This window comes from Grammomys surdaster, unplaced genomic scaffold, assembly GCF_004785775.1.
Source record: "Grammomys surdaster isolate TR1022 unplaced genomic scaffold, NIH_TR_1.0 219, whole genome shotgun sequence".
In the NCBI taxonomy this organism is placed as follows: domain Eukaryota; kingdom Metazoa; phylum Chordata; class Mammalia; order Rodentia; family Muridae; genus Grammomys; species Grammomys surdaster.
Window position 1 is genome coordinate 1,014,771 of NW_021604664.1, and position 13,245 is coordinate 1,028,015.

The 13,245-nt window shown below is 40.6% G+C and overlaps 1 protein-coding gene across 1 annotated transcript; it reads left to right on the top strand.

The window, feature by feature from the left end:
- The first annotated feature begins 7,627 nt into the window (after nt 1-7,627).
- LOC114625510 (interleukin-36 alpha) lies at nt 7,628-10,433 on the top strand. Its single transcript, XM_028772785.1, has 4 exons — nt 7,628-7,643; nt 7,736-7,849; nt 8,319-8,458; nt 10,221-10,433. The coding sequence occupies exons 1-4, from the start codon at nt 7,628-7,630 to the stop codon at nt 10,431-10,433; spliced, it is 483 nt and encodes a 160-aa protein (XP_028628618.1).
- The last annotated feature ends 2,812 nt before the right edge of the window (nt 10,434-13,245 follow it).

Below are 13,245 nucleotides of genomic sequence, written 5' to 3' on the forward strand. Positions count from 1 at the left end.
AATCAGGAACAGATAAACCATCTAAACAGTCCCATAACCCTTAAAGAAATAACAGCAGTCATTAAAAGTCTCTCCACCAAAAAAAAAAAAAAAAAGCCCAGGACCAGATGATTTTAGTGCAGAATTCTATCAGACCTTCAAGGGAGACCTAATACCAATTCTCTTCAAACTATTCCACAAAATAGAAGCAGAAGTAACACTACTCAATTCATTCTATGAAGCCACAATTATGCTCATACCTAAACCAAAGACACAACAAAGAAAGAAAACTTCAGACCAATTTTCCTTATGAATATCAATGCAAAAATACTCAATAAAATTCTCGCAAACTGAATGCAAGAACATCAAAACAATCTTCCATCATGATCAAATAGGCTTTATCCCAGGAATGCAGGGATGGTTCAAATATGGAAATCCATCAACATAATCCACTATATAAACAAACTCAAAGAAAAACACTACATGATCATCTTACTAGATGCTGAGAAAGCATTTGACAAAATTCAACATCCCTTAATACTAAAAGTCTTGGAAAGATCATGAATTCAAGCCCTACACCTAAACATAGTAAAAGCAGTATACAGCAAACCAGTAGCCAACATCAAACTAAATGGAGAGAAACTTGAAGCAATCCCACTAAAATCAGAGATTAGACAAGGCTGCCCACTCTCTCCCTACCTATTCAATATAGTACTGGAAGTCCTAGCCAGAGCAATTAGGAAACAAAAGGAAGTCAAAGGGAAACAAATAGGAAAGGAAGAAGTCAAAACTTCACTATTTGCAGATGATATGATAGTATACTTAATAATATATTTAAGTGACCCCAAAACTTCCACCAGAGAAGTCCTAAACCTGACAAACAACTTCAGCAAAGTGGCTGAATATAAAGTGAATATAAAATTAACTCAAGCAAATCAGTAGCCTTCCTCTATTCAAAGGATAAACAGGATGAGAAAGAAATTAGGGAAACAATACCCTACATAATAGTCACAAATAATATAAAATACCTTGGTGTGACTCTAATCAAGGAAGTGAAAGACCTGTATGACAAGAACTTCAAGTCTCTGAAGAGAGAAATGAAGATCTCAGAAGATGATAAGATCTTCCATGCTCATTGATTGGCAGGATTAATATAGTAAAGATGGCCATCTTGCTGAAAGCAATCTACAGATTCAATGCAATCCACATCAAAATTCCAACTTAATTCTTTATAGAGATAGAAAGAGCAATTTGCAAATTCATTTCAAATAACAAAAAACTCAGGATAGCAAGAACTTCTGGGGGAATCACCATCCCTGACCTCAAGCTGTACTACAGAGCAATAGTGATAAAAAAAAAAAAAGGTGATAAAAACTGTATCGTATTGGTACAGAGACAGACAGGAAGATCACTGGAACAAAATTGAAGACCCAGAAATTAACCCACACACCTATGGTCACTTGATCTTTGACAAAGGAACTAAAACTGTCCAATGGAAAAAGGACAGCATTTACAATAAATGGTGCTGGTTCAACTGGAGGTCAGCATGTAGAAGAATGCAAATCGATCCATTCTTATCTCCTTGTACAAAGGTCAAGTCCAAGTGCATAAAGGACCTTCACATAAAACCAGATACACTGAAACTAATAGAAGAGAAGGTGGGGAAGATCCTTGAATACCTAGGCACAGGGGAAAAGTTCCTAAACGGAACACTAATGGCTTATGCTCTAAGATCAAGAATTGACAAATAGAACCTCATAAAATTGCAAAGTTTCTGTAAGGCAAAGGACATTGTCAACAGGACAAAACGGCAACCAAGAGTTTGGGAAAAGATCTTTACCAATCCTACATCTGATAGAAGGCTAATATCCAATATATACAAGAACTCAAGAAACTAGACTTCAGACAACCAAATAATCCTATTCAAAATGGGGTACAGAACTAAAAAAAAAATTCTCAACTAATTAAACTCAAATGGCTGAGCAGCACCTAACGAAATGTTCAACATCCTTAGTCATCAGGGAAATGCAAATCAAAACAACCCTGAGAATCCACCTCACATCAGTCAGAATGGCTAAGATCAAAAACTCAGGTGACAGCAGATGCTGCAAAGGATGTGGAGAAAGAGGAACACTCCTCCATTGTTGGTGAGATTGCAAGCTGGTACAACCACTCTGAAAATCAGTCTGGCAGTTCCTCAGAAAACTGGACATAGCATTAGCTGAGGACCCAGCTATACAACACCTCGGCATATGCTCCAACATATAACAGGGACCCATGCTTCACTGTGTTCATAGCAGCCTTATTTATAATAGCCAGAAGCTGGAAAGAACCCAGATGTCCTTCAAGAGAGGAATGGATACAGAAAATGTGGTACATTTACACAATGGATTATTATTCAACTATTAAAAACACTGAATATATGAAATTCTTAGGCAAATGGATAGAACTAGAAAATATCATCCTGAGTGAGATAACCCAATCACAAAAGAACACACATGGTATGCACTCATTAACAAGTGGATATTAGCCCAAGGCTCGAAATACCCAAGATACAAGTCACAGACCACATGAAGCTCATGAAGAAGGAAGACCAAGTGTGGGTGCTTTGGTCCTTCTTAGAAGAAGTAACAAAATACTCATGGGAGCAAATACTGAGACAAAGTGTGGGACAGAAACTGAAGGAGGGGCCTTCTGGAGACTGCTCCACCTGGGTATCCACCCCATGTGCAGTCACCAAAGGCAGACACTGATGTGGATGCCACAAAGTACATGCTAACAGGAGCCTGATATACCTGTCTACTTAGAGGTCTGCCTGAGCCTTATATATACAGAGGAGGATGCTCACAACTAACCATGGAACTAATCATGGGGTTCCCAATGGAGGAGTTAGAGAGAAGACTGAAGGTGCTGAAAAGGGTTTGTCATCCCATGGGTAGAGCAGCAATATCAACCAACCAGAGCTCCCAGCGTCTAAACCATCAGCCTGGGAGCACATGGCGGAGGGGGGACCCATGGCTCCAGCTGTATATGTAGGGGAGGGTGGCCTTGTCAGGCATAGGTAGGAGAGGAGGTCCTTGGTCCTGTAAAGGCTGGATGCCCCGGTGTGGGGGAATTCGAGGGTGGGGAGGTGGGAGTGGGTGGGTGGGGGGGGGGTACATCCTCATAGAAGCAGGAGGAGGAGGTATGGGATAGGGGGTTTCTGGATGAGGGTGAGAATGAGGAAAGGGGATCACATCTGAAATGTAAATAAAATATCCAATTTTTAAAAGAAGTATCTTTTGTGGATATTATGCATTGTTCTTTTAATCTCTGTTTCATTATTTTCTTAATGTCAATTTTCTTGGTGAACTATTTTTCCATGTACATCAACTCTTTCATACACATTGTTCAGGTTTTTCTAAATTTCATTTTGCTGACATTTTTCTAGAAAAAGTCATGGGTCGAATTCACCTGAGTTTTTGATATGCCCTCTCAAGTCCTTGGACACCTTTAGCAGTAAAACTAAAATATTCATCTGGAATTTTACCTATTTTATGTTCAGTAGTTACAATCTTCTGGAGAAGTCATGTTGCTTTGTCTTTACATGTTTCTTGCAAATCTATGTGTCATCTGCTGATTTATATATTCCTTTGGATGTGGAGGTTATCATCCTATTGAGCAGCCTACACTTCAAGTTCAATCCCAGTACTACTCAGTAAGGAGAAAGCAAACTCCTGTAACAGAAACTTCATACCATACAGGTTATAGGAATACACTTAAAACACATGACAGCCTACTGGCACATCATAGCATATCATCACTGACCACAAAAATGAGAAAGAAAAAATTCATGGAAAATGTGTTATGAAAGAAAAATCAGATAGGGTATCAATGAAATAATAAATTAATGACATAAGGGAAAGGGGCAGGTGAGAGGGAGAAATAGAGAAGCTATGATAAATAAATGAGTGGAAAAGGCAGAGTAAGGTTGTGTGTTATTGAGGGCAAGAGAAAGAAGGAAAAGGCTTTTTAAAAGTCCCACAAGTTTAGAAATGAAAAATTAAAATTTTACTAATGATTTTAAAAGTTCAAAAACACAAATAAATTATTAAAATTAAAATCTAAATATTAAAATATTAAAATTCTCAACCCCTTTAGTAAGATAAAGTCAAAACACTATCAGGTAAACAGATAGAACAAATGGAAATACATCAGGACTAAAAATAAAAAAGTTTTTAAATTAAGGAAAAGAAAAATATTCAGCCCAAATGAGAAGAAATGCATCAACAAAATTGGATGGGTGTATTCAAGAGAATAACAAACCTGAAAACTGAGATACATAAAAGTCAAAATCCTATTAAACATGAGGGCAGGGGGGTAAGGAGAGGAATTACAAGAAAAGAAAAAGAAGAGGAGAAAAATGGGGTGTCATATTAGCTTCTTTCTGGGCCCTCAAAAGTTGGAAACTGCCGTTGTATCCCAGGAGTGGGTCAAGGGTCAGTTGAATTGATGGATGCATGTCTTCCCAGTGGTTCACGATGTCACTGAGTCTGTACTGAGCAAGTGTCTGCTCTACACCGGAGTTGTCAGTACAGTGGGAGCTTTCTTTCCTCATATGACAGGACCTCTGCTGGCAGTGCTTAGCTTTGCATTGCATGGTCTTACATATTATCTCCCCATCTCAGCACTCTCCAGATTGTACGGTCTGACTAATGTGTTAGCTCAGTGTCTGCCAAGTGCATGAGGACTGTGGGAAGAAAACAGTACAGAAACTGGTATGGGTGAAAGATTTGTCATCATACTTTCAGAACAGTCTTAGTATTAATTGCCCTGCTTGAGGAATATAGTTGTAGGTATCTTGTTGTGGTGATTTGAATAAAAATTACCCCTATAGATTCATGGGGAGTGGCACTATTAGGAGGAGTGGCTTTGTTGGAGTAGATGTGGCCATATTGAAGGAAGTGTGTCACTGGGGATAGGCTTCTAGCCTCAGGCCAGGCCCAGTATTTCACTCTCTTCCTGATCTCTCTCCCAATCTAGATGTAGAACACTCAGCTACCTCTCCAGCACCAAGTCTCCTTCATGCTGCCATGTTTCCCACCATAATGACAATCAAATAAATCTCTGAATTGTAAGCCAGCCCCAATTAAATGCTTTTCTTATAAGAGTTGTTTTGGTCATGATATCTTTTCAAAGCTATAGAAACCCTAACTAAGACACTTGTACAACTTTGGAACTTTTTCAGGCTCTACAGCAGTGAACAAAGGAGGTTCCCAAATTAGATCTGTATACCAGCATTGGACTCAGAGCTACCAAATTCTTAGAGACATTTTCAGTAGATGAAGTCTGTTCCTAGCCATCTAAGATAGGCTGTCTCTGATTCTCTAGCTTGGCTTCATTCTGTCTTTCTCACCCTCCTTTTGCTTGGTGTCAACAAAGCCCATTTGCATAGTTTTCAGAGATTGAAGAAAAAGAAATGGCTTCAGGGCTCTGAACCTGTTTCCTCCCAGACCCAAGCATACCTAGAGTCCTGACCACTTTCTTTTTTTTTTTTTTTCCTGACCACTTTCTTTTTGTGTTGATTTGATTGTTACAGAGCATGGGCATATGCTATGAACATAGACGGCATAGCAACAAAATTTTTTGACAGTATCTGTCTACATAGCCCTGAATCTCCTGGAACTCACCATGTAGACCAGGATGAGCTCAAACTCACAGAGATCTGCTTGCCTCTGCCTCCAAAGTGCTGAGATTAAAGGCATGCACTACCATGCCTGATGGTATGGCAATTTTTAATGTTCTTTTCTTTCAGATCTTGATTCTGTAGGTTGGAGTAGAGTCTGGGTTTTTGTACTTCTGACCAGATGTCAAATCATGCCAATACAACATGCACAGTCTACACTTTAGAATCAAGTGTAAGCACAATTAGAAATGTTTAAAGATTTACTCTGAATATATATATTATCTGAATGCAAATGTTTTCCTTTTGAATAATTATTGGGGTTGTCTTTAGAGAAGAGAACTTGTTTAGGAGATGGCTACAAGTAATTCAATAGACACTAGTTACTTTTATAGGTAACTGTGGCTGGGAGACACTAAGGGCCTCTCTGAGAAGCCTGAGAATTGTTCCACCAGGAGACTAGGGGCTGGGACCTTATCCATCAGTCCCTTAACTCATTGGTAGTATTTGTCCCTGAGATGGAACCTGTTAAGGTATGAAAGTGACATGTTTTCAGATCTTTCAGAGGCAGACTGTAAACTCTGATATAGGGAAAAACATCAAAATCATTGCCTCGGTTTCCTTTCAGAAAAATCTAGTGATGGGCACTCTAACAACTGATAGACCGTCTGACAACTAGGCTCAAGCATGGCAAACATGGTGCCAGCAGATGCTGCCCTTCCTGCTCCCCTCTCTTGCTAAACCACCTGATTCCCTGATTTGGCCACTTCCTTATTATGCCTGACTCCTTCCTGAGGGTAGCTACCAAGATCCAGCAAATGGCTACACTGACTAACAAGTCCAACCAGAACCTACCTACTCATTTTAGCTCATTCTAACCTGACCTTTCCCTTTTTTCCCTTTAAAATTAACTCTTACAGCGCCATTTACTGCTGCTTCTGGTCGAATCAGATGCAGCCACTTTGTGTCTCTTTCTTGCTTAATAAGACTGCTGTTTGGGTGTGTTCTGTGCCTAATACAGCATCAGAAGGGAGCACCCAAATGTGAGCAGTTCACCAGGCTTCCTCTTCCTATGACAAGATAATGACTTAAATCTGCTGAGATGTGGGCAGGCAGTCCAGGAGTTGGCTTTGCTTTGGCTAAAGCTTGTTGGCCAAGAAGCAACATGTATATTGGCTGGGAGAAAGTGGAGCATCCACTGGAGTCAGCCCAAAGTGTCTTGTACCAGTTTAAAAATAACATAGGACTTAGAGCATAGTCTTCTTTCTCATGCACCCTTGCACTTCCTATAGGTTCCTACTAGTAGGAGCAATATTCTAGTACTTCATTTTAGGTCACCTAGTCCAGTCATCCTTACTGGGGAAATCCCATAATGTTTCTTTCCTCTGTCAGGTTAAAATCTGTGACTTATTTCCTGCTTACTGTTCTCACAGGCTTAGCAAGCCCTCCCTTTCCAAGGTGCTCTAAGTCACAAGTGTGCTACAGTTGCCATTTATTCCAATAGATGCTTAGCAAGCCATCCAGGACACAGAACCAGCAATTATCTAGGGTGTCCAGCATAACCTCCTCCCATCATGTTGTGGATAAAAGGCCTGGACCCTAGTAGAGCTTGTCAGAGGAGCTGAACACAGCAGTGGCTATAGATCTGTAGTGTGCAGACATTCCTCTGCAATCAGGTTAGAGATGCAGCTGAGGCTTTCAGCCACTACACAGAATCTCTTGCTGCTTGGCTCTGGTCTCGGTGTTCTCTGTCCTCTTGTACCTCAGGTCTATATGGGAATAAGAGTAGCTGCTTCTCTTGGACAACAAGCTGGGTCTAAGGATATATGGGAGTCTGGTGACACTTGGTTTAGAAAGTCTGCCTGGAGTCACAGTTAAGCTGCTCACCAGCTCCTCTGACTTGGGTCAAATTGCAACTTAGGACTAACTCTATGTCTTCCCTAGGGTCATTCTGCAGATCGGCGGTTCAGAAACAACATCACCATAATGAATAAGGATAAAGGTAAAGATCATCTTCATGAAGGCGCAAAAGATTGGAAAGGGGAGATGTTCTGTGCCTTCCCATTTAAATATCTGCATTTACTTTCCTTACAGAACTAAGCGCAGCAACACCTTGGTTTAGACACATTCAGGATCTTAGTAGTCGTGTGTGGGTCCTTCAGAACAATATCCTCACTGCAGTTCCAAGGAAAGAGCAAACGGTTCCAGGTGAGTAGCCCTGGCCCTTATGGCAGTCCCTCTGGCTAATGCTGTGGATATGTCCTCAGCCTTTCATTTCACCACATGTGTGTTAACTGGCCTTATCTGGAGAGGAGCATTGCAAGGTTAGTTTAGAACAGAGGGCAGTCATAGTCTTGGATAGCCAAGGAAAAGAAAGGTAGGCAACCCTAGGAGGAGTGAAGGGTTAGGTTGAGGAAACGGTGGAAAAATGTTTTTTCTGTGAAGCTTCAAAGAGTTAAATAAAAGAGAAAGTTCTATGAGATGAATTTTTGAATCCATGAGAAGTTGTCTTCTCTAATGGAAAGAGTTAGGAAAATGAGATGCCTGTCTGGACCAGCTGGTGCATGGTACAAGGAAGGTTGGTGGAAAGACTCCAGCCTCTATTCTGTTGTGCTGAGTTTAGAGATGGTGCTTTGGAAGCGCGAGCTGAACTCTACTCTCTGCATTGCACTCGCAGTCACTGTTACCTTACTCCCATGCCAATATCTGGACACTCTTGAGAAGAACAGGGGGGATCCCATGTACCTGGGAGTGAAGAGACCTCAGAGCTGCCTGTTCTGCACAAAGAATGGGGAGCAGCCCGTGCTACAACTTGAGGTGAGTTTAGAAGAGAGAGAGCTGTTCTCTCCTGGCCAGGGGAGAGAAGTCCACCTTTTCATAAAGCACCCACTTAACAGAAGCTCTGATTTTCAAATCTTTTAAAAGGCAATTACTAGTTTACCTTTATAATGATTTAAGGGTGCATACATCACCAAAGAATAAGGAAAACATGTAGGGGTATTTTGAAACCAGCTTTCCAAAATAACATATTTTTTTTTTATTTTACAAAAGTAAGTTTTGTCAAGGAAGATGATTTTTAGAGTTATTCTTGAGTCTCTGTGTGTTCATACGTGTGGGCATAGGTCTGTGTGCATGTGTGTGTACATGTGTGTATATATAAGTCAGATTGACACTGGATATCTTCCTTCATCTTTCTCCACATTATTTTTAAGAATCTTTCAGCAAATCTGGAGCTCACCAACTAAACTATGCTGGCTGGCCAGTGTAAAAACATATAAGGACATTTAAATTGTCACAGAGTGGATGACTTAATCTTCTAGACACAATTTTACTGATAAATTTTTTGCGAAAAAATATATAAATCTCTGTAATGGGCATCTTAATGACTCTCCATTATATATATATATATGTAATTTAAACTAGACCTCTGGGCACCATAATGATTATCTCGACCCTTTCAATAAGCAGTCATAGGCAGGCACTCAGTTTTATGACTAAACAAAAAAAGAATGATTTTAGACTAGGAAATCAGTTGTCAATGTCAAGACACTTTGGATGGTGTGGTAGTTCCTATGAAAATGGTTCCCATAGACTCACAGGGAGTAACATTATTGGATGTGTGGCCTTGTTGGGTTAGGCATAATCTTGTTGGAGAAAATATGTCTCAGTCTTCCTCCTGCTATCTCTGGATCAAGAAGTAGAACTCTAACCCCCTACTCCAGCACCATGTCTGCCTGCAGGATGCCATGCTTCTCATCATGACAATAATAGACTAAGCCTCTGAAACTGTAAGCCAACCCCATTTAAATGTTTTGCTTTATAAGAGTTGCTGTGGTCATAGAGTCTCTTCACAGCAATGAAACCCTAACTAGAACAGGTGGTTACAACTGGAGGCAAGCATGTGCCATTTGTCTAGTGAGTGAAGGGCAGGGATACTGCCTACAGGGATCAACCTATAACACCCGAAAGGACATCCCCTGACAATAAAAATGTCCATAGTACTAAGATTAAAGAAATTTTGCAAAAACAATTGTATTTCACTCAAAATTTATGCTAACAATTATGTAACATTCATTGAACATCTTTATTTGGAGGAAATAGGAAGTGAATGGCTAAAACAATGGTGTATAATCTTCAAAACTTCTGTCAATTCATCCTTTCAAAACATTAAAAGTGACTGAGGCAGACAGTGATGATGTACGCCTTTAATCTCAGCAACTGGGAGACAGAGGCAGGCAGATCTATGAGTTCAAGGCTATTCTAGTCTACAGAACAGGGAGGGAGAGAAAGTCAGAGAGAGAGAGAGGGAGAGAGAGAGAGAGAGGCACCTGCCTCTGATCTTAGCATTGAGGCTACCCAGATAGAATTTGTTTCAAAACATTGAAAATAAAAACAAAATTGAAATTTTGTGTCCTAATGTTTCTACTATACTTTTAACATGTATTTGGAGTATGTGATTCTCTAACAAGAAACAGAAGTCTTCAGGCTGCTTTAAAAGGTGGACACTAATGTTAAAAGAAAACTAGTGAAGAGTTCCTGTGGTGACATTTCTTTCTGGGATCTCCTTCTCACCCACCAGAAAGGGAACATAATGGAAATGTACCACAAGAAGGAACCTGTAAAAGCCTCTCTCTTCTATCACAAGAAGAGTGGTACAACCTCTACATTTGAGTCTGTAGCCTTCCCTGGTTGGTTCATCGCTGTCTGCTCCAAAGGGAGCTGCCCACTCATTCTGACCCAAGAACTGGGGAAAACCTTCATCACTGACTTCGAGATGATGGTGGCATATTAAGGTCAGTCTTGTAATGGGTGATGCTTCCAAAGCAGAGAACCTCGCCTTTGCTTCCACTATTCTAGTTCTCGAAGCCATTCCCTCTTACATGAATACTGTTATTTTGATCGATCCTTTAGGAGAGGAGGCTTTGCTCATGTCAACCCACAAGTTAGACTAATCTGGGAAGCAAAAATTGCATTTGAGAAAATATCTCCATCATATTGGCTTGTCAGCAAGTCTAAATGATCTAAATGCTGCTATTTTCTTGATTAGTGATTGATACAGGAGGTCCCAGACCACTGTGACTGGTGCTACACCTGGCAGTGATTGATACAGGAGGGCCCAGACCACTGTGACTGGTGCTACACCTGGTTGGTTGATCCCAGGAGATATAAGAATGCAAACTGAGCAAATCACATAGATCAATCCGTATTTCCCTGTGGTCTCTGCTTCCAATCTGTCCTCCAGGTTCCTGTCTGGAGTTCTTGCACTGATTTCCCTCAGTGATAAACTATTACCTGGTATCTGGAAGCATAAATTGAAGTAAAACATTTCCTTGCCAAGTTGTTTTTGGTAAAGGTTTCATCACAGTAACAAAGAAGCAAACACAACAAATTTTTCAGAGATAGAAAGCAGATTAAGAAGTAATACGTAATAAAGGTTAATCCTAGAATACAAAGAAAGAATCTGTTACTAGCCTTTTGACTCAAGGTGAATTGGTGCCCTCCGACATATTCATACAATAATCTAAATGCTGGTGAAGGCTATGGGGGAAATGGCAGTGGCATACTAGACTTCTTTGTCATGGTCATGTGGTTAAATCATGACGCCATCACAAAACTAATGAAGAGACCTCTAACTATATACTTCCTGGTAATATGTAAGCTAATATATAAATGGTGATCATCTGTGTTCACACTTCTGGGTTTTTAGACACATTGCTCTGTGGCACTCTCTCAAGATCTCTCAGATTCTAACAAGGAGAAGCAATCAAAGACACCCCTAACAAAATGCAAGACTGAAAAGAAAGCTGAGCCCTCCCTGGGCTGTTTTCCCTCAACAGGTGGATCAGATACAGAACTTCTCACCATGTTTTCAGCCAAAGAGTTTACTGATGGTTTTTACAAGGAGTGAAATTGTGAATTAAAATCATTTATCTGGCTTGCGTTTTTGAATACAGAGATTTTAGTAGAATAAAATAACCATATTATTTTTGTGTTTATAGGGAATTATAGTTTGTAAAGCAAGCTCATGTGCTCTCTCTCTCTCTCTCTCTCACTCTCTCTCTCTCTCTCTCTCTCTCTCTCTCTGTCTGTGTGTGTGTGTGTGTGTGTGCGTGTGTGTGTAGTTTTGCATGCATTTGTATGTGAAGGTCAGAAATTGATGTCAGGTATCCTCCTTAACCACCCTCCACCTTATATATTGAGTCTTTCATTTGGGCTCAGAGAGAACTCTGTCTCTACTTTCAGAAGGATGGGATTACAAACGGGACATGTGCTGGTTAAGGTGTTTTGTTTTGTTTTGAAACAAAACCAAATAAATCTTTTCCTCTCCAAATTGCTTTTGGTTATAATCTTGATAAAAGTGATAGGAAGCAAATTAACATGATTGCTATGCCTGCCCAGCCCTTATGTGGGTACTGGGGATTTGAACTCTGGTTTTCACATTTGAGCAGCAAGTACATTATCCTTTCTTCCATCCCCTCAGCCCCAAGTCTCTTAGCTTTTAGAACTAGCAAGATTTCTAAAGAGCACAGTCTCTTACAAAACCAGATTCTCCAAAGCACAAATAAGAGATGACTAAGACAAACAGGACTCCATTAATAAAAATCATATTCTATATTTCATATCCTATATATGCAAAATGTAGATGCATAACTGACTTCAAATCTCCTGCCCTGCCCTGGGATATGCTTCTGTGAGCATCCTTTGATTTTTTTTTCTTTGAACTCATCAACCATAAACTGACTTCACTCTCTTATATGGAGAAAATATTCATTTTCAAAGGATTATCTTTTCCTATATCCCTTTAAAACTGAAGTTTCTTTAAATGTTCCTGTCCAAAAGAAAGACGGGGCAAAAAAATGGAGCAGAGACTGAAGGAAGGGGACTGCCCCACCTGGGAATCCATCCTGTCTACAGACACCAAACACTGACACCATTGCTGTTGCCAAGAGGCATTTGATGACAGGAACCTGGTGTGGCTGTTCCCTGGGAAGCTCTGCCAGCACGTGACCAATGCAGATGCAGATGCTTGGAGCCTATCCTTCTATCTATCTATCTATCTATCTATCTATCTATCTATCTATCTATCTATCTGGCAGACTGAGCTCTGGGACCCAGGTGTGGGAGCTAGGGGAAGGACTGAAGGAGCAGAGGGGGGTTGCGACCCCATAGGAAGAGCAATGTTGGCTGGCCAGACCACCCACTGCTCCCAGGGACTAGACCACCAACCAAAGAGTTGGTGGGATCCACGGCTCTAGCTACATATGTAGCAGAGGATGGCCTTGTTTGACATCAATGGGAGGGGAGGTCTTTGATCTTGTGGAGGTTTAATGCCCCAGTATAGGGGGATGCTGGAGTGGTGGGGAGTGAGTGAGTGGGTGGGGGAGCATCCTCATAGAGGCAAACGGGAGGGGGAGGGGAATTTGGGCCTATGAAAAGGATTTGCACTCAGGTTGCTGGGTGGGAGAAAATCAGGAGGAAAGAGGACTGGATTATAACAGTGAACCTCCTTTCTAGAAACCCTTGAATATCCCACCGTTCATCAGTTCTAGAATTGAATATGGTCACCATGTCTCCATTTTAAAAAGTCAAAATAGCATAAAAAT